This window comes from Cupressus sempervirens, chromosome 6, assembly GCF_028749045.1.
Source record: "Cupressus sempervirens isolate cs-2001-9-10 chromosome 6, ASM2874904v1, whole genome shotgun sequence".
Taxonomy (NCBI): domain Eukaryota; kingdom Viridiplantae; phylum Streptophyta; class Pinopsida; order Cupressales; family Cupressaceae; genus Cupressus; species Cupressus sempervirens.
Window position 1 is genome coordinate 681293889 of NC_143123.1, and position 22378 is coordinate 681316266.

The following is a 22378-nucleotide window of genomic DNA, read 5'->3' on the forward strand; positions in this document are numbered from 1 at the left end:
ATAGTTGTGCAGAACAATGCGGGTACACAAAACAATACAAGTACTCAAAACAATGCGGGTGCACAGAACGTGGGTACGCAATAAGTACAACAAATATAGAAGAAGTTAACAATGGCATGCCAAACGAAAAACTACCAAAATTTAATGGCGATGGGATGGTCGATCCAGTTTGACATTGCAAAACCTGTGAAACGATATGGATTGCGAATGGCGCAATGGACCAAGATAATTGGATCCGACATTTTCCAACTACCCTATGGGATGTAGCAATCGATTGGTTTTAGACACTGATCCGAAGAAGCTAACTATATGGCAGGCGTCAAATAATTTATAGCAAAGTTCTGACTACTCAGGGATGACAATGAGATTGAAGCAGAGATTTACAGTACAAAGTAGGGAAAGAATAAAATAGGATGGTTCGTTGAAGGGCTACGACCAACACTGTAGAGAAAGATGAAAATAGTACCCTTGACATCATACATTGAGGTATATAACCTCGCAATGGACTAAGAAAGCGAATGCAAAACTGACAAAAATAAGAAAGACAGATTGTTAGATTTGGAAGACTCATCCTTTGAAAGTAGCGATGAGGAATCGAGTAAAAAGGTCTGGATATTACAAAAGGATATGCTACGTATGATGGAAGTGCTTAAAAACATGAAAAAGAACCCTGGCCAAACTAGAGAAGGGGAACTATGGTGTACGAATTGTAAGGAGCGCCACACAAATGGCTCTTTCCCTAAGAACCAATTTTGCGATATCTGCCAAATTATAGGGCATTCCACCAAGGAATGCCCGTTCAATATGAAAACAAAGGGACACCAACAAGTGCTACTAATGCAAGAAGTGTCCACCTCATGAGTAGGAACAAATACAAACAATGACACGACAACCTCTGAGGGTATCAAAACAACAATCGATGCAGACGAGGTAACAACAATAATAACGACGAGGGCCGTAGTTGGATACAATACGATCCAATCGGAGGACCAATGATACAATGATGTGCTTGCAACTTGTTAGGCCACTTCGCTAGAGACTGTACTACGAAGGGAACACCACAACTGTTGTGCAGATGGTGTGGGCCTAGAGACCAAGATGACTCAAAATGCCCTAAACCTGGGGTGAACCTATTGACAATAGAAAGATGTGAGGAAGAGGCATTAGCAATCATTCAGGCATAAGCGAAGAAGGCAACATACCTAGATCCAAAAGAGGAAAAGAAAAGGATGCAACAGGCAAAAAATGGAAATAGAAAAAGAGATAAAGGCTGAAAAATCGCAAATGAAGGACATTGCTTGCACCTCAAGGAGGAACCAGGCAGAACAAAACATCATACGACAGGTAATACAAGCTGAGGTTCCCATGAAACTGAGCGACCTTTTTGAAATGCCTCAGTTACAGACTGTAATCCTAAACATGACACCATCCCTGAAGGCAGTGGAAGAGCTAGGGAAGAATACACAAGGTGGAAGCAGAATGATCACGGTAGACACAATGCTACTTGCGTTGAACACAAGAAGACACCTTGCAGTAGTTGAGATGGGTATTCTCAGGACTATCCTCACAGACACCATCATAGATGGAGGGTCGGGCGCAAATGTATTCCTTGAAGAAACATGGAAGAAGTTGGGACAATCTATGCTATGGCCGCCTACATTCCAACTGCTCATCGTCAATCAACACGGAATCAAACCTCTTGGAACTCTAATAATGCAACTCGTAACGATCAGGACATACCCCTTCTTATTCGACTTCGTGGTTATTCTGTTGAAAAGGAAAGGTTACAACGCCATCCTTGGAAGGGGCTAACTGGTGCAAGAAAAGGTGAAACATGATTGGAAAAAGAACACGCTATCCATGGAAAGAGGAGGTCGTAGGTTCATAATTGATCTACACACCCAGATGGTGGGAGAAGATGCGGCGTCTACAGATTCCGAAGGTGAAGAAGACAATGAAAGAAAGAAAAGAATGAAACCCAACGAAGAAGGAATCCTAGGAAGGAGGATCCGACGATGACGACTTGGACTCGATGAATGGCCTACTCCATTGGCAAATGGAGGACCATGAACTCTTTTGGAGCTGTCACATGTTAGGGGTTGAATAAGGAAGTAAGAGAGGAAAAGAATGAATTTCCAATGGAATACAGAGAAGTCAAAGAAGGAGAGGCGCAGAAACACTTGCACATACATTTTGCGAGAAGCCTATTAAATACGAAGAACCCACAGTGAAGACGAACTTAGGAGACAAGGCTAATCCAAAAAATATATTCGTGGCAGGCGACTAGAATTCAGTTTTGAAAGCAACAACATTTAAGATATTCATGGATTATAAGGATGTTTTCGTGTGGACATCCAAAGACCTGAGGGGGTACCACCAAAATTGTGTGTCCATCGCATCCCACTAATACAAGGAGCGATACCCGTATGGAAGCAACCATACAACATGAACAAAAAACTATGTCGCATGGGTCACGAATGAGATTAATCGAATGTTTGATGCAAGCATTATCTTTTGGGTACAAACAAGTGAGTGGGTATCCCCATTGTGATATCACTGAAAAAGGATACCACTCAAATAAGAATATACGTAGACTTTCGCTGTTTGAACACAGTAACAATTAAGGACCCATTCCAAATACCATTTACTGATAGTATTTTGGAGGACGTTGTGGGGCATGGAATATACTCATTGATGAATGGATTTTCCGGTTACGATCAAATATCCATCGTAGAGGAAGATAAGCTCAAAGCAACCTTTGTGGTAGAAGATGGAGTGTACGCTTACAATAGGATGCCGTTTGGTCTATGCAATGCCCCGACAACATTTCAAAGAATCGTTGTGCACATCTTCGACAAAATGTCAGTAGGAAACTTCAAAGCGTTTTTGGATGATTGGTCAGTTTTCAATGTGGATTACAAGCATCTTACCACACTCAAGGAATGAATGGAAAGATGTAGACGGGCACGACTAGCACTAAACCCTAAGAAGTGCAGATTTATGGTACCTTAGGGAAAACTGTTGGGACACATTGTGTGCAAGGCAGGATTAAAGATAGATCTGGACAAGGTTCGAGTGATTTTGGAAATGCCACCAACAACAAATGTGACTAAAGTAAAATCATTCCTAGTACACAGGGTATTATCGAAAGTATATTAAAAACTTTGCCAAAATATCTTACCCTCTCGACAAGCTAACTTACAAGGGAGAACCCTACAAATGGGAAACAGAGCAGGATGAAGCGTTTCAACGATTGAAAACATGTCTAGCCACAACACCTATTCTGGCATATTGAAATTGGGATAGGGTCTACATGTCAATGCGTCAAACTACGCAATCGGTGCAACTCTGGCACAAATAGGTGATCACGAATGGACCACCTGGTGTACTTCACAAGTAGACTGTTGTCAAAAGCAAAAAAGAATTATAGCATGACAGAGCGAGAGGCTCTAGGAATGGTGTACCATCTACAAAAGTTTAGACACTACTTGCTGGCAACCCCATTCGTGTTCTAAGTAGACCATCAGGCCTTACTACGACGAGATTTATCTACGAGTAGATCATTACGAGGTATGGAATCTTGATACAACTGACAAGCGACTATGGAGGACATTTTGTCAACCATGTCACTTGACTACTAACCACATAATTCAATAGCTGTCATTCCTTGTTGAGCTCGTACTACTCGAGAGCCAATGATAGGAGAAATCGACAAATAAAATCTCGATTCTAATAATTTACAAGTCTTGCACAGCTGAAGGTGAAGTTTGGGAGGAAAAGTTACCATCGACGGTATGGGCTTACAAAGTCACCATAGGACATACTCTATTTTAGCTAATGTATGGTTAGGAGGCTGTAGTATCAATAGAGTTCATGGTACCGAGTTTGCGAATAGCGATTAAAAACAAATTAGGAGACATGGAAAGTCTCAGGGAGAGGTCGTAACTTGAATAAGCTAGATGAATGAAGATTACAAGCACAATGTGCTATTGAGGTTTCATAGTGTAGGCACAAGGTTTGGCATGACAAGCACTTGAAACTGAACAGGTTCAAATGAGGCCAATTAGTATTAAAATATAACAGATGGAATGAGATCAAACTTGACAAATTCAAAGTAAAGTGGGTTGGATCATACAAGATTCGTGAGGTGGGCAATTACAAAGCAATCAAACTATGGACGTTGGACTGGAAGGAAGTGACCAATGTAGTAAATGGGTCGAAATTAAAAATCTATCATTAGTGGAATGGAAGCCAGGAAGATTATGTCACGAGAACAAATGATTAAAAATAAAAATAAAACAATAATAATAATAATATAAATAATATAATTTAAGTAAATAATAATTTAGTAATAAATTTTTAATAGTAGTAGTATGTGATTAACAATGATGATACGCATCGGGGGAATCATTGAGTTCATGTAATGTTAACATTAGTCGATGAAAAAATATTGATTTCACAAACCTCTTGAATGAATCGAAGTTAGTAACACACTGTACGACCCCTAAGAGCAAGTTAGGAAGGAACCGTATGGATCAGGCAACGCTACTGTATGGACATAGAGGTCAAAAACTTTAATTGGAATTTGGACATATAGTATGGTATGATCATATATAAAGGCACAAGTAGAAAGAACAACACTATCACCACACGACCAAGAGGAAGAGACCGTACGGATTTGTAAAGAAAAGCACAAAGATTGGTAGTGTATGGCTTGAGGGAAAAATAACAGTCAGGGCTAGCACTAGCATACGGTCTCGCCATCGAAGAAGGGAAAAGAACAAAGACTGTACGGTCACATGCACATTCGATGAACACCGTATGACCTTTCAAAGGGAGGTGAATGTGAACATTGTAAACCATACGACTTTTTGAAAGAGGTTGTGGAGGTGGGCACCATGCGGCCTGTCACAGTAGACACCGAACGACCACATTTTGAAAGAGACACTGTACGACCACATTCGGAAATAGACACCGTACGACCACATCCAGAAACAACATGAGGAGATAAACACAAAGTGCCAAAGCTATATTGTACGAAATAGGATGCCAGACTATTGTACGACCGTCCCAGTTGGATAAACATGATACTGTACGGCCTCTCAAAACAACAAAGTGGGAGTTAGAATATTGTACACCATATGGGCAAACATAAAAAATGAAGATACGTTCTCTAGTTACCATACGACTAGCAGCATAGGCAATTGTGGAATTGCATAAAAGACAAAGAACAATGTGAATCAAAATAGAAAGCAAATATTAGGAGAGACTTGAAGACTACTGCAAGAAGCCATGGATATATACATTGTATGGTTACTAAGTAGCTAGTAGCGGTCACACAAAGTAGAGATCGTATGGTATTTAAGAACACTAATAGGAAAAGGAAAGAGTGCGGTAGGATATCCGAAGGAGTTGTGAGAACATCCCAAAGTAAAAGCAACATCCCTAACCTTTTTTGGTGCACAAAAGGACAAAAAAGAAGACTATTATGCAGTCAATAGGGAAGAGAGCCAGAAGAAAAAAACTAGAAGACTCAGCTACCAGCACGAAGATGAATTGAAATGTGAAGACATTGTCTTCAGGTGTTTATGTTACAGGAGGTACAAGCACAATCACAAACAAAAAGAAGGGCAAATAGGCAACACAACTGGCGGTTGCACTGGTGCACCTCACACCACAAAACATTTCTTTCAAAGGCTAGAATGGAGTTGAATGTAGGAAATGGTGGTAGGATATGCCCGAGGACCATCCGGTGAAGAATAGTATCAAAAAGGCACAGGTGGAGTGAGCAATACGAATGCCGGTTTTTTGCAATTGTGATAATGAGGGCTTTTTGTGCACGATGGTAGAAACCTATGACCGGTTCTCTAGAACATGTTCATTCTCCTACCTCAGGTGTGACTTGATAATCTCATTCAAAGCACCGAACTTCATGTAGTTATTTGGAATACCAAACCATGCACAGGGAGGTAAGAAAATTGATAACAAGCCAAAGAAGTTAAGTCGAGAGGTGAAGGCATAGGTGATAGAGCTTGTATGTGGTGAGCTGTCATAGGCAAAAAATGAAGCCCTGATGGACACTTAAAAGGGTAGAGGACTGGAGAAGTCTAACATCCAGGAAGGACATTGGCATTGTCTCATGGACCTGGTAAAGAGTAGGCTCACGGGATCAAGTTGCGTGTATAATATCTCCTTTCCATAGGTAGCGATGATGAATGGGATCTTGAACAGGAGGGGTGTACAAATGAGCCGCATTACTAGCGAAACAAATGTATGAGTTCATGATGCTTCAGCATAGGATGTTCTACATGCCCCACTATGCTATTGGATTATTCTTGGATGCAATAACACAGATGATTCGTCTTGATAGGCTGGAGGTCAAGCTTGGCTTGCTCGCACTAGGTGAGCCACCCATCATGCACTAGAGACACTTAGACACACCAGGTGAGTAGAAGGCCATGGTTGGATAGAAGCGACCTAGATAGGAGTTGGACGCAGGTTCAGAGCATGGGAATACTAATAGCGATCAACAAGAGACATCATCTGACGATAGTGAGATTGAGGGAGAGGAAGAGGAAGAGGATGATGAAGAGACGGAAGTCATTATAGTGACATCGTTGCATTCCCACGGCCTGCCCCCTCGGCGACAACACATTTGGTCCCTATGAGTACGCACAATAAACACATTCCAGGATTTGGACAACTCAGACTGCTAGTAGTGATGATCCTTGTCACAGTAGTGGCTCAACTGGTTGCGGCGATCCCGACCATTTTGGAGGTCGTGGTTGTAGTTCAGACAGAGTCCCACCCATCACCACCTATAGCCTTGCCAGACGAGGTGGAGTTACCAACACAGGAGCTTCTTGAGAGTTCGGGGACATCATAGTTCGGACTGGAGGTAGTGGGATCCTATGTGGTGGTCGCTATAAATAATGCATTATTGGCTACCAGTGAGGGTATTGCAGCACAAAACTTGAGCGCATACTTGAGTAGGAGATTTAATATTAGACTAGTAACACCGACATCTAGCACTCTCTCACCTATGAGAGAAGTGTCTCAAGCGATGGATCAAGGCTAGAGGAAAGTCATCCTACTATTGCAATTGAGCTACCATTCCCACCTTTGACGGGAAGTACAACGGAGAGGATGTTAGAAGTAGTAGAGTCAGTGATAGCCACAGAGCACCCCACATTACTAGGACCCTCGATAGCTATAGGAGAGGATGTCGAGATGTACTTAGTGGATGCTCGTGCTCCCTCGGTACTCTGAGCCGTGCGAGTTGCTTCCCTTCTATTCGGACACTCTCCCCTTGCTTGATCGTTACTTTCCTTTGATTTTGAGGTACTTGTGTACTTGCACTGTTATGATCTCCCGTGCCGTTTTGAACTCCTGCGTTGCTTTGCACTCCTGCGCTGTTCTGTATAATAGTCTTGTTTCCAACAACTGCGTTGTTTGGTGAAAGGTCTTCAAGTGATGTTCTATTCTCTGCCTGTATCTATTTGTCCGGTGTATCGGGAACGAAGAGATCACTCCATGCTCGTGCTCCCTCGGCACTCTGAGCCGTGCGAGTTGCTTCCCTTCCATTCAGACACTCTCCCCTCGGTGTATACAAGTTAAGGAACTCTTCCCTTGTTTCTTTCACCAAATTTAAGCGTTGTCGAGTCTCCTCCAACAATTCCTCGGCACTCCTCAGCCTACTAGGTGAGTGCAATCCCTCTGTCTGTGCCTCTTCACCCCTTCGGTACCCCTCGACAATCTGCTGAAGTCTCTGCCTGTGCTCTGCTTGCTGTGCTAAAATTAAATTTTTTTGTGTTGTACGTAGTTCATCCTTATCTTTCACCTTGTTCCTATCATTGTTAAGCAAATTCGGCATTAATCTTCATATCATTCCTTCATTCTAGGTCCATCTGGCAACAACACCAAATGTTTACCGTACAGGGTAAAGAAACTTAACACATTTAGTATAACACGATTCAACGCAAAATAGATACTTTATTCATATATGCACTCAATGATTACAATCCGAATACAATGACTACAATGATCACAATGATGATTCCAAAGTCCATCTCGGATGTATACATATACCCTTCCGAAGGGGTGACTCAAGCGTCACGTGCCTGTTCGGATACTACTCTACCCATCGGTTACACTATACATTTTACCGACAACAGGTTTTGTCATTCATGCGGGTTGGTTGTCTAGCGGCCTTCTCAGTATGTTACAAGGCACGAGGATGGCCGAACATAGGGAGTCCAAAGATGCAGTAGGAGGAGCCTGTAGTAGAGAGCAAAGTTGAGTACCTGACGCGAGAGATAGTACAAGTGTATTGGGATGCGTACTATGCGCTATGAAGGAGTGAGGCAGATCAAGTAGCAGTAGCGAGGGCTCGGGAGGAGACAACTACTAGATTAGCTATAGTAGAAGCCAATTTGGTTGTGCAACAGTCAGCTTGGGAGAAAGAGCGGGCAACACTCATTGTTGAGAGGGATCAGAGAAGGCAACATTCGTATATTAGTTGGGGGACGTGAAGGGGGAGTCGAATGTCAAGGAGGTGGAGCTCCAGAACATAGCTAAGATGATGAAGAGAGCATTAGAACTTCAGATGCAAGCTAAGGTGGATTTGGATGCCCGGACGCAACAAGTACACAAGTTGGGCACCGCTGAATGAGTTACGGGCACAAATGACATCTATTACACCGACCCTACCAGGGACGCACCCCTTTTCTTCTTAGTTTTGTCTTGATGTACTTAGTAACTTATTTGTCTCTATTTTGTTATTCGGAGACGACTTTTCTTTTGGGCGGGATGATGTTGTCGATAAACTATACTATAGCCGACGGGATTAGTTAGTGTCGGAAAGGTTGCGTGATGGTTGAGTCACCCATTCGGGAGATATATGTACATCATCTGAATTGAACTATAAAGTATCATTGTACTCGTGATTGTATACTCTGCTTATATGAATAAAGTACTATCTTGTTCTGTGTTACATTTTAGTCTCTTAATGCGATAACTATTCATTTACATTGTACGGTAAACATCCTGATATCTCTTTGGCTTGTCTGCTAACTTTTATGCCCTTTCATGTTTGTATTTTGATTACAAAATTTTCTTAGTTTCTTTAGTTTTTTTTCCTAGTTAATTCCTTAGTCATCTACATCATAGCTTTTCTCAAAACTTGGACAGATCCAAATATATTTTAGCTGCTGTCATTCTAACTTTCATCTTCAACTGTCATTCTTGTCTTAGGAGAATATTTTGTCCACATACCATACCCATTGTTTGATTGTAGGCTTCTGCTTAGGAAAAGGGTGTTTTTTGTAGTGAAGAAATTATACATTCAATTAACTATCTCTTGTATAGGCCATTAGTTGGTTTCTTTTCTAATTAAGTAAGAGTTCCTTGAGCCTATGTTTTAGAATTCCCTTGTTGGCCTTGCTTCATTTTATAAGTTTCCTATGTTGTTTCATCGAAATCCTACTGTAGCTTGAATTGCTCTTCTAAAGCTTTTGTCATTTTTCCTAGGTAGTTTTAGAAATCAATTTGATTACTATGTAACACATTATTTTTTTACTCAATCGTTGGAATGTATCAAAGCTAGTGTACATTGTCATCTTGGTTGTTTGTTGCCAATATTGTTTCATAGGTTTTGCAATGCTTCAATGGATCCTTCGTTCTGCTACCAGTAAATAGTAGTAATTTATGCCTCTTGACATTAGGGCTTGATGGTGGAGTCTCCATATATTTCTTCCAATGCAACCTATAAGCATTGAACTTGCTTACCAAAGAGATTTGACGTAGACACTTTGTTACCTCTCGCATTCTTGGCCACACAGGAATCCCTAACTCACTTTTTAGGTTTTGTGTTTTGCACATTTGTATTGGTTTCAATTGTAATGTCCCCATTTTTAGTAGGTTCCTACAGTTGGCTAGGACAGTTCACCATCACAACCCTCATGAGTTGAGAGTGGGATTTGAGGGTCTCAGTTGTGTGGTTATAAGCTTTTCAACAACCTACGGTGTGCTTTGGCTCTATTTGAGGGACTTACTATTTATAGTAAGTTTAATTGTTGGTTCGGATGAGCTCAATTGAGTTAGAGGAATTGGTTGATGCTCTCAGTTTTTATTTTGGGCATCCGGTTTGGGCTTCAAGAATCTTGGAGGGTGCGTCTATTTACAATAAGTCACCTTTTCAAGTTCATTCATTGTCTTTCATCATCAGGATCACTTTGGTGTTGTTGTCAGATTTTGATTCTGATGCTTCTTCAGTTGTTTTCACAAGATGGGTGAATTATTATTATTATTCATCTAAATATGCTAAGGTTGCTATTTTTGTTGGTCACCTCAGTATCATAGCTCATTGGAATCGGGACAAAAGGTTTTGAATTGTGGGAACCAAAAACAATGGCCTTGCATGTCAGAATATTAAATTATGGTGGAAAAGGTCATTTTTTGGAGCCAAAGGCAATTAATAATTTATATTAATGGCACTTTATTATATTTTACTGTTGTGTAGAGGAAGCTTCTTAAGTGGAGTTCTTTTGGAAAACTGGCGCCATTTGGAGATTATAAATATGACGATATTTGATTAGAAAAGCATCCGATTATTTGATTATCTTATTTTTCTTTGTTGTCTTTGTGACGTTTTTGAAGTCTGATTTTTCTGTGCCCTTGCTAAAGTATAAGGGTTTGTTCTTGAGAAGTTCATTGTAATTCACAACTGAGGTATTGTGAATTAGTTTTCTGAGAATTGGTTTTTATCTCCATTTTTGTATGCACTGTGGTTGGGAGATACTTTGGTGTTGGGAATTCGTGATTTGGCGTCTTCTTATACTGTTATTACTGTTGCTGATAAGCGGTTGGGTGCTGGTTAATTTGGAGTTCGTTGAGCACCCATTTATATTTGCTGCTATGCGTTATTTTCTATCTGCTCTTTGGGAGCAGTGTTTTACATATCTGCAGTTGCATTTATTTGCTGGAGAATTTCTTTTGCTGTTTATAGACTTCATTTCAAAGGGTTTCAAGGCATGTCTTACCTAGAAGTTCATGGATTGTAACTTTTAATTTTTCTGGGTATTGTTGATTTAAATAATAGGGGATATTTTATCAACTGGGTTGTTGGTATTTTGTGAAAATACTCAGTATCTAAGTTGATATTAAAATCTGGAATTTTCAGCTGTATATTCCCTATGTAATTTCCAAATATTTGAGCTGAAATAATTATTGTAATATCTTCTATTTTTCTACTATATTGTTGTATCATAAATTGCAAAACTTCACAAACAAACAAATAGAAATCATTTCATTGGCACAGATTGTTTGAGAACCAGTAGGGCTTATTACAATGGTATCAAATCTTGCTTGCAAAGTGTTTGACGAAATGTCAAACAACTGAAATATAAAAGAATTTGGTGTTTGATGAAGTTATAACTGGTTGGGGTTATTACAATTTCTAGTTATTGACTTTTTGGACTCTGTTTACCGCCTACAGGTAAAGTGAGTTGATGCATACTACTGATAGAAGAAATATAACATAAATAAGTGCAATGTAATATAAGAGAACTGCCATTTCTTCCATTAATGTCAATCAAAGTTTACATCTGATTATGATTTCCACACACAGTGACTGTGACAAATGTGGACAATGATACACCAGTTATAATCTCTTCCATCGAGAGAGTGTAGATATAAACCATGTGAATCTTTGTGGCCATAACTACCTACCCCTCAGCCATAGTAATGGCTGATGACATAGTTAATAACATATTAGATGACAACTATCATTATACCCAACAACAGACTGTTTACCTCAATTAACACCCCTCAGATGCCTCAAAAGTTGTTCTTGTATGTTTTGTTTTCCTTGTCTGTGATGAAATCTTTAGATTCTATTCGCAATATCCTATTGCCTCCTTAAGAAGATCAGGCCACACGGAATGGAATAGCATTGGCAAAGAAGACTTTTTCAATGGCATCATCTGAATCATGATATCATCATTCAGCTGCACATTGAAGAAGAACTGCCAAAAAAATTGTAGTTTAACAGGGGTGGCATACTACAACTTACTACAAATAAATGTTGTCCAAACTTTTGGAAAACACCCAAAAGGCACAACACACTATGAGAAGTATTTCTGCCAATATGACACCAACTGAACAGCCAAACTGCTATGAGACCAAAAAACTGAAACCCAAGCTCTCCAAGAACATAGGAACACTCACCACATGCCTGAGAACTTATGGAAATCCCCCAAAACTGGCCAGTGCTCACAGAACAAGATGGTGTAAAACTGGGGATATAACATGCTCTTCCATGTAATAAAATTCAAAGCCATATTGACCTCTTGGTACACAAGTATTGTAGAAGAATATATTTTGCTTGAACTGGCAGGCCTGATGTTAAAATATATTTTTAAATGTAGAGACCTATGTATTTGATGTAGTAATAGGATTGCATATGGTCATGTGATCTACACAATTGTGATACGTGTGCTATACATGTCCTTGCATCGCTTACACCATAAGCAGCATCCCATCTCATAAATACTGCTCAATAAACACTTTCGATGTAATTATCAATATATACAAATATAACAGAGGATACTTATCAAATTCTTGTGAAAAAGAGAATATGCTGTGTTTTTTTTTTAACATTGATGCTGATGCAAAAACTTTCAGTATGCTATTGCTCCATGTTGATAATTTTATGAGATACGTAATGTTTCATTTGTTCTGTGCAGATATATTAGAGCTTAAGAAAGTGCCATTTATACCAATTGCAAATGGCACACGGCTTGTTACAGCAAGTTCTCTTTTTGTGAGGCTTGGAGTTAACTTAGCACCCCTTGCATTTGAACTTCCAAGCTTATATCTTCCGTATGTTGGGATTTTAAGGGATATTGGATTGCAGGAAGCTCCAACATTTGCCAGTGCAAGGGTCCTGCTGGTAAATATCCAGCAGGAAAGTGGTTATCAGCATCTCAATCCTAATGAGCTTCGAGCAGTCTTACATCTATTACAGTTCATATGCGAGGAAGGGAAGAGATCCAAAGTCGATGGTGGTGACCTCTTATTTCCAGATCATGATTCAGTTGTCCCTGATGAAGGATGCAGGTTGGTGCATGCTAGAGTTTGTGTTTATGTTGATGCTCATGGATCCTGTCTTTTAGGTGAAATTGATACATCCAGGTTACGATTTGTAAACCCACAACTGTCCGAAGATCTTTGCATGCAACTTGGAGTGAAAAAACTCTCGGATGTTGTTGTAGAGGTAAGATCTGATACACCTGCTTTTGTTGGATCACAGAATCATTTCTATTTCATAAAGAAGAATGCCACAGCTAAATGAACTTAATGTAGTTTAACCTTTATACATGAATGATGTTACATAATTGCGTTTTTGTGCAGGAACTTGACCAGCAACAGCCTTTAGCAACACTAGAAGCATTAGGTTCACTTTCTTTGAAAACAGTTACTACCAAGATTCTCAGTCCATCATTCCTTACTGCAGTTTGGATGGTTATTCATAACTTTAAGGAACATATCCCATCTCTTAGACATTTAACCCAGGACGAAGTCAAGAAAGTCCTGGGATCTGCTTCTGAAAAGTTACGTTTTGTACATTCTATTTATACTTGCTTTGTAATGCTTCCATCCTCAGTTGATATAACTCTAAATGTTTCCTCAAACATAAAACAATCTCTCTTTGGAGAGAAGGGAGATCGATTAGGGCACCGAGTCCTCCAATTTGTGGACCGACCCAAGCAGGTCATATTGGTAGCAGAGCCGCCTGATGTGGTTGCCGTTTCAGATATACTAGCAGCTGTTGTAAGCAGACTCTTAGATTCCCCCATGTGCTTACCAATCAGTGCATTATTTAATGTGCCTATTGGCTCAGAAGTGAGAGCTTTGGATCTTCTTCGGTTAGCTTCTCATAGAAGAAATGGGGGTAATTTCAGAAGTTCTGTACACCAAGGTGGGCAGCCAGGTCAAGAACTGATCCCAGCAGATGCCATGCAAGTGCAGTTTCATCCCTTGAGACCATTTTATGCAGGGGAGATCATAGCATGGCGTTCAGATAGTGAAGGAGGAGTACAGCTGAAGTATGGAAAAGTGCCAGAGGATGTTCGGCCATCAGCTGGTCAAGCTATGTATAGACTGCTTGTAGAAATTGCTCCAGGGGAATTTGACCAACTTCTGTCATCTAATGTTCTTTCATTTAAAAGTATGCTAGCAGGAAGTTCTAGTAGGGCTATTGAAAATAATGAAGCTGCCTTCAGAGCTGGCAGCCAGCATGTAGAGAATATTCAAGAACCCAGAAAGCCTAACACCCCAATTATCAAGTTTACTCAGAATAAGGTAAGCTGTCTCCTTGAGAGCTACATTCCCCTCGTCATACTAGTTTTTTAATTATAGATGTATATAATGCATGCTAAGATTTTTTAATGTTGACTAGGAAAAACATGCTCGTATTGCAAGAAAGGTGTCTTCATCAGAAATTGTGCATGCTGTCTCTGATATGCTTTCTGCAGCTGGGATCCCCATGGGTCTTGAGAAGCAGTTGCTACTGCAGCAGACACTAACCCTAAAGGAAGAGCTAACATCATCTCAGACAGCCCTTGTAGTGGAGCAGGTTAGTTATCTGACTCTCTTAAATAATTATACATTTAGAGTTGAGTAATGAAATCTGATGCTATACCTTATTAATTTGAGAGTGTAGAGTTAGCATAGTGAAAAAGAAATAATGTGGCTAGATGTTTGTTCTCTGCCTTTAGTATTGGACCTTGCGATCTTTGAGATGGAAAAGCATACTGGAAGCTGCCATTTAAATTGGACGTTGAACTACTTTAAAAATTCTAGGATCTTCTTTAGAAATGTAGACATTACAAGCACAATTGAATACAAAATGATTTTGCTACATATGCTTAATTTTTTTACTGTTGGGAATGGTATAATAGTTAAAGTTATTAATGTATGACATGTTGCTGTAGATGGTTATTATCGCTGTTCTTGCCAGTTATGCAACTGTACAATGTCAGCTTCTACAGGCAGTTATTTCAACTGTTTCAGTTTCTCCTCCTTTATATTCCTCTTGTTCTGAAAAAAGAAGATATACCAAAACATTTGCATTGATCTCCTTCATTTGGTATCAGATAGCAAACCACCTGTGAGAGAGAACACAAACAGATAAAATTTCTAGTGCTGCAGATGAGATGATAGATGCCCTATGTCTAAACGATGGGATACAATACTGTGCATACTGCATAATCCTTTTGTAGTATTTTGATGAATATATTGGCTGCCATGGGGTGAATGGCAGAAGAAATATGCCACCGTATCAATCATCATCACAGAGACTCTCAACTATGACTTTAATTCAACATCTTTCTTCGACTTCTACTTCGAGATGGACCTCATCTTTGGATATGCGTTATTGAAGTTTCTTCAGTGACCTCTCTCAGTCTTTATGTTTTCTCCCGTTGCTCTATAATTCTCAATGATCATCATATCTCTTGTTCTTGAACATGTTGTGGTTTCTTCCCACCACTATTAGGGTCCAAAGGCATAGATACCTTGTGTTGAACCCAATTTCAAAAAATCAGTGACACCAAATGTTTACTTTTCTTTTTGATGGATCTAAATGACATAATGAATAGATGAAGTTGTAAAATATATCTTGATTCACACATGAATTTAATAGAGAAATAGGCCGAAAATGATTAGCCAAGGATCAAAATACTTTTTGTGACTGTGTAAAGTTTATTTAAAGAGTTCAACAGTTCCCAAGCAAATTATAACTTTCCACTTAACTTCTACGACTGCTCAAAAGTTGACAAGCGAATTGATACATGATTGTATACAACCATATCAACCAATCATAATAAAGATATTGTATGCTGACTCGGCATATTGAAATGTTTTGTGTACAACTACTGGGTCAAACTTCAAGCATACGAATTCTTCACCATTCAATGAGTCAACATTTGCATAGTCGGTATTTTGATTTATCTTATGCCCACACAACTAGATTTGTGTTTTGCTGCCTGCTATATTACTTTCTTTCTATCATAACACTGTGGTCTACTGGAAAGAAACAAGACAGTCCTCCAAGTCAAAGGTACCCTTGACTCTGGCATCTTAAATCAATGGTCTTTACAGTTCATTCTGTAAGGCTATTCATTATGGTTCTTGTTGACACTTAATTTTTTTGCAAATTAATTTATGTTCCTTGTGGAAAATTTCATAAGTTTTTCTCTGTGAGAATAGTTACTGGTGGTGTTTGTGTGCAGGGTAAGAGGATTGACAGGTGAACCTGGGAAATAACATTTGAAATTGTCCAAAGGATGACAAAAGGATTTACAAAGTAGCTCTGGTAGTCAGTGATCCATTTGGTCCATTGTCATTATCTTCTCAAGCAAAGGAAATCCAAATCAGTATCATCGAGATAACATTGGCTTATAGCTAGTGAAGACAACATTGGTGAGAAGACTATCGGAATAGCCTTACCTAATGAAATAAGTTCAAAAGAAATGAAATGTATCAATATATGTCTCAGCAATAATGCCATCGGCTAAGGAGCAATGACTCCTATAAGTGAATTTGGCTATACCGATACACGATGAATGCATCGGAGTATCCTCTGACAACATGGTCTATTAGAGTAGCACATGACATCGAAGCAGTAAACAATATGTTATACCGATTCTTGATGGAATTATTGGGTAAGCATTACTAATAAACATGATCAAGTGAAGTCATAACATTATCGAGGAAGGTCATATTGATAAAACTATTGGTGTAAGGACAAGCAATTAGTATGAGTGATTTTAAGTAATTAGTATGAGTGATTTTAAGTCATACTGATGCCCGATGGACCTATTCGTATGCGTGTTACCGATAAGACTCATTGGAGTAATATGTAAAATCGGTTAAGTGAAATATATATTATATCGATCCCCCATGGAGATATTGCTATAACGTATGGTGATAAACTTACGATCATAGTAACTAAAGCAATCAAGGAAGCTTGAAAAGTGTTAGCCCAATTGCCGATGAGAGGATCGGTGTATCTTATGCCGACTATAGCAATAACAAAGGATAACGGCAAAAGGGGTATCAAGATATTTTGATACTCGGTAAGGTATCGAGATTACATATGCCGAACATGAAGGACATATGAAGTGATCATAATGTCATAGGCTGATGGTGCAAGATATGTAAGTGACAAGGAGACATCAGGAAGAGATATGCCGATGAAAATCTTATCAATGGGCAAGAAATGATCAGATTAAGTCCAAAACAAATATTCTGACCTTGATGAACATATTGGTGTTGCCTATACCGATAATGGAAGAGATAAGCACACTATCAAAGTAAGAAGGCTAGGGTTATACCAATGGCACCACAAGCAAAACACTCATCGAAATAGCTTGAAGCGATAAGGGCCCATTGCCAAATCATTTCAAATTTTCAGGACTGCCATTAAATGTGTATATTGGGTAAATTTAAGACAATGCGGAGGGGATCATTACAACAATTTTGCGATTAAATCGAGTAATGCAACTGTGAAGAGATCTTGGATAGAACAAAATTGTAGAGAAGAAAGGAAATTACAAAAAAATGGAGCCATCTGCATCATCCAAGAAGAGGAAAACCACAAAGAACACAAAAAAAGGGAAGAAGCAAAAAATCCTCCCAAAATGTTAAACCAAGACTTGGTCGATCGGATGCAGCTTCCAGAGGCAGGGTTGAGACATTCAAAGTAAAATTTCTTTGACAGAGACAAATTAGAGGACAAATTCAAGGATGCGGGTGATGTATGGACAAGGATTAGGGGCTATGAGCTATTTCTATTTCATTACTTGTGAAGAGATAAGAAAATCCCTTTGTGTAACCCCTTGGAAATGAATTTGGGTAGGTTGATTGTTCCAAATGTGTGTTTGTAAATGTCAAAATGTTAGAATTGCTGGTTGAGAACTATAAGCTAGAAGAAAGATGTATCTATGATAGGGTTGGGGAAGTGTTCATGAAGGTTTTTGTAGAGGCCATTGAAGACATTTTTAGCCCGAATTTTGGGTTTTCAAAGAAGCTTCCTTTCACTGAGCTACAAGATAAATATTTTAGAACTGATACCACTTATAATGCACAAAAGGGAGCCAGATGCCCTGACTAAGGAAGATGGGCCTCCATTCAACATCGGTTTATTCAAACCTTACTTTGAAATCACATACTTGTCATGTGGGAAACTGAGAGGAATTGAAGCCCCAAATTTGATGAATGAGGGTCCTATGGTATTAGTTGCAGATATACAAATGTTTGAGCCTAGGCCTTATGACTATGCAACATATATTGCATAGAATATTCATGATTATTTCATTAACTTTAAAGACAATGAGAATTCTGTTTTCAAGTATTACTCATTACTAATGCATATGGTACTCTTCTATGGGCAGTGGAAGGGGATTCAGCCAGAACAATTAAAATTAAATTTACAAAACAAGGATGGAGAAAATCAGCCATTACAGCTTTGGACTTCAATTTGGGATTCAAGGTATAAACTCTCAGATTATGTATAGTTTGAAGAGCTGATTGTCAAGCCTCTGTACCATATATTTAATTTTCCAGTTCGCTAGTCTTTCAAAAGAGATTAAGAGATTTTTGAGACCTAAGGACTTTGGTCTGAAGGAGGTTGTTGACCACAATTGGGGTGATTGGTATGTGTATAATGAATTTACATGTTTTAAAGTTTATGTTTTAGAAGATGCATCGTATAGATTACCAAAATTTGTTCCAAACATAATTACATATTTGGAAATTGTTAGGCAAATGAGTATTTCAAGCAATAAGCACTTTGGAGGCAGTGTACGCAAGTAAACTTTTCTTCCAGGGACTCTTATTTTTGGAATTTTTACTATTGTTTCATCTAGAGCATATCAAGTGATTGATAAGAAATTGCAAGAGGGATTTCGTATGTTGCACCATACTGCGAGGAAGAATTATGATCCCAAGGGATATATTTGTGCATGTAGAAAGATGCAACATCGAGGAGATTACCCCCATATAGCTATTGAGATAGAAGATTTATTCAGAAATTTGGAGGATGATGAAGCCTAGAGGGTAATTGATGAATATAATATGAAATTAATAGTGAAATAGCAGAAGCTAGCACAATTTGTTGTAGAAGAACATGACTCGGGGGAGGAAATTGTAAATGACACAATTTCAAGATATTGTGTTGTTGAGCCACAAGAGGAAGAGCTTGATAAAGATGAGACAATTGTCAGTAAATTGGGGCATTCATCAAGATACCAAGTTGGATGACTACAATTCACTTGTTTCTGATTATATATTTATTAAGTCCAAAGAATTTGCTACCTTTTAATATAATTTTTAGAGGGAAGAGGCTCAAAGAATCTATTCCAACAACCCCTGATAATGAAGAGGCATTGTTATTGAAGCTCCGGGAAGATATAAGTGCGGAAATGGAGGTAACGACTCCTAAAAGAGAAAAACAATAGTTAGCAGAAGATGATGTCATTTTGTTTCTAGGATAGGACTTGAGTGCTTCATTTATTTTTGATAGTATGCTTAGATCTGAGAATAAAGATTTCAAGTTGGATATACAAGGGGTGATTGATATTTTTATTGGGTCAAGAATTGTTGAAGAGGAGCTAACCATGTTGTTGTGGCTATGTATTCCCCACATAAGAGGCCACAAATTATTAACGTTGATAAGGTATTTCACCATATGATGACATTGAAAGTTGGGGAGACTAATCCCATTACCACTACAAAGGCTGGTGTTGATATGTCAAAGATTGAATGAAGCACACATTATGAGGGTGGTAAGAGAAAGGGACCAGTATAAGGCAATGTATGAGGAATGTTTCAAAAGGCGTGGACAGCCTATTCCAATGTTCCAACCCCGGACAATGCAAAATTGAAAGGAAATGTGATAAGCTACGGGAGGAGAATAAATGGTTGTCAAAGCAAATGCAATTAGTTCGAGTTGATACTACCAATTTCCTGTTAACAAATAGATTTGAAAAATTAAAAGCTTTTTTGGACTCATTTTGTGAGTCATACTGAAGGAATTATGATAATAACTTAAATGATCAACTGAAGCAAAGGTTGGAAATGAAGTTGAATGACAGTGTGGATACTGATATAGGTCAATCTGAAATGATAAAAAGTACAATTAATGCTCATGGAGAGCTTGGAAAAGAATTGAAGATTGAATTTGAAGGGTTTATGGGACCAATTAAGTAGGGAATCCCACCATTGATGAGAAAAGTGTTGTTTTCCTGAGGATTGTTGCAAACGTAATAGCACATCCTTCTTGGTATGTATTTTCCAAATAACAATGATCTCTTGTTTTTATTGAGAATAAGCCATCAAGATATGTGTCCCTTCATAAGACAGGTGATCTGTGTATGATTCATTTGCTAGTCCCTTCCGTTCCTTTCGCCTAGTCTGTTTATCATTTGGATGAATAAACTCTCCTTTATTTTTGGTCTTTTGATGCAGTTGTTTTTGTGTATGTTTTGGGTTTATCAGCATTGGATATGGATGTGCTGTTGGCAGAGTCAATTGACAAACATACTTTAGCTTTTGATGACCTTGTTGTTTTGGTAATTTACTGCATGATGTGAAGTAGTTTCATAGAAGAATTTGTTTAATATTGTGCGTGGGTGCGCATATAGACATCCAAAAAATCAATTAAATAAATTGCGCATCAGTGCATTTGATTCCCGCATGTGCATCCACATTGACAAGTTAGCTCATATTACAATCACAGATCTGAAGTGCGATCCATTCTTAATCCTATTTTCCTTCCTTCCAATGATTGAATGAATTAATGTGGGTATGATAGTATGACGCTTAAAAGATTGATGTTTGAATGATGAACTGATTGATTTGATGGACATTTGATGATTGATTTCCAATGCCAAGATGTGAATTGTGCATGTTTGTGCACTTCGTTGAATTGCTTTTTGCAAAATGGTAGATTGTTTGATTCAACCTTTGTTGAGTATTGGGATGATCTCTCCTTGAGATTTGAGTCACACCTTGTACAAGCTAGAGTTGTCGTTGGACCAAAAGATCGAACTGTGAATGCCCAATGCAACTACTAGACTTATAGAACATATGCGGTGATTAAGCCATGTCACAAATCCCAAAGGGCCAAAGGGGAACGTTGGTGGTAAGTCCAATAATCGTCCCCCCAGTGTTACCCAAGGAGATTCAAACCTGTGACCAAGCTCTGATACCACTTGTTATAAGCTAAAGTTGTCATTGCATCAAAAGATCAACTTGTTAATGCCCGATACAGCCACTAGACTTATAGAACATATGAGGCAGTAAGCCATGTCATGAATCCTGAAGGGGAATGTTGGTGGTTAGTCCAACACACCTTTCATAAGATTTGAGTCGCCACTTTTCATTGCTGCCTTTGAGAATAATATATTATTTTCCCAGTTGATACTCCTTTTTGATTCCATGTTTTTCTTCAATGAAGTTCAATCTAGGGAGTCACACCCTTTCATTTGTTAATGCCTTTATGAAAGGGTCACATTGACAACTGCTGCCCCTTTCATTTCCTATCTCTCACTTTCCAAATCTGTCTTTACTACTTTTCAAATGTCTCCCATTTAAGATCTGCATATCTTCTTCTTCTAGATTTACATATCTTATTTTCTTCTTTCCATCTCAATTCTTATTTCAGATCCCTCCTTATGACTCTGCTCATTTGTTAATGCCTTTATGAAAGGGTCACATTGACAACTGCTGCCCCTTTCATTTCCTATCTCTCACTTTCCAAATCTGTCTTTACTACTTTTCAAATGTCTTCCATTTAAGATCTGCATATCTTCTTCTAGATTTACATATCTTATTTTCTTCTTTCCATCTCAATTCTTATTTCAGATCCCTCCTTATGACACTGCTCAGAATCTGCTCTAGATCTTCTCTACTCTTCTTTTCTCCCATTTCATTTGATCCTTCTCTTATGCGTCTTCCCATTTGAGGGAGAAGTCATGCTTCTTCATCATGTGTGCCTTTTGTCAAGGGTCACGATCCTTCATAACTGTCCCCCTTTTGAAGATTCACAACCCTTATAATCAGAACCCTGTCATAATTACAACCCTTCCAAAAGTCATCCCTTTACCTTTTTCGAAGTCACTTCCTTATTTCCTTTCCTTTGTTTTCCATTAATCCTTCTTTGATTCTTATGCTCTACTCTTTCTTCCTCCTCCTCTTTTCCCTCAAATTAAGTTCTCCCTCTTATATCTCTCCTTTGAGGTAGACAACTTTTCCATTCATGCCTTTGTCCATTTGTTTAACTCAATTAAATTTTAACTATTTTTAATATTACCCT

At 38.7% G+C, this 22378-nt stretch overlaps 1 protein-coding gene across 2 annotated transcripts in view; it reads left to right on the forward strand.

The window, feature by feature from the left end:
- LOC149554023 (Zinc finger, C3HC4 type (RING finger) family protein) overlaps positions 1 to 22378 on the forward strand; it is a 216707-nt gene that overhangs the window by 180313 nt on the left and 14016 nt on the right. For both annotated transcript variants that reach the window (XM_089789351.1, XM_089789352.1), the window contains 3 exons: positions 12744 to 13273; positions 13411 to 14361; positions 14459 to 14635. In XM_089789351.1, coding sequence (XP_089645477.1) covers positions 12744 to 13273; positions 13411 to 14361; positions 14459 to 14635 — 1658 coding nt within the window. The remainder of the gene's footprint in view (positions 1 to 12743; positions 13274 to 13410; positions 14362 to 14458; positions 14636 to 22378) is intronic.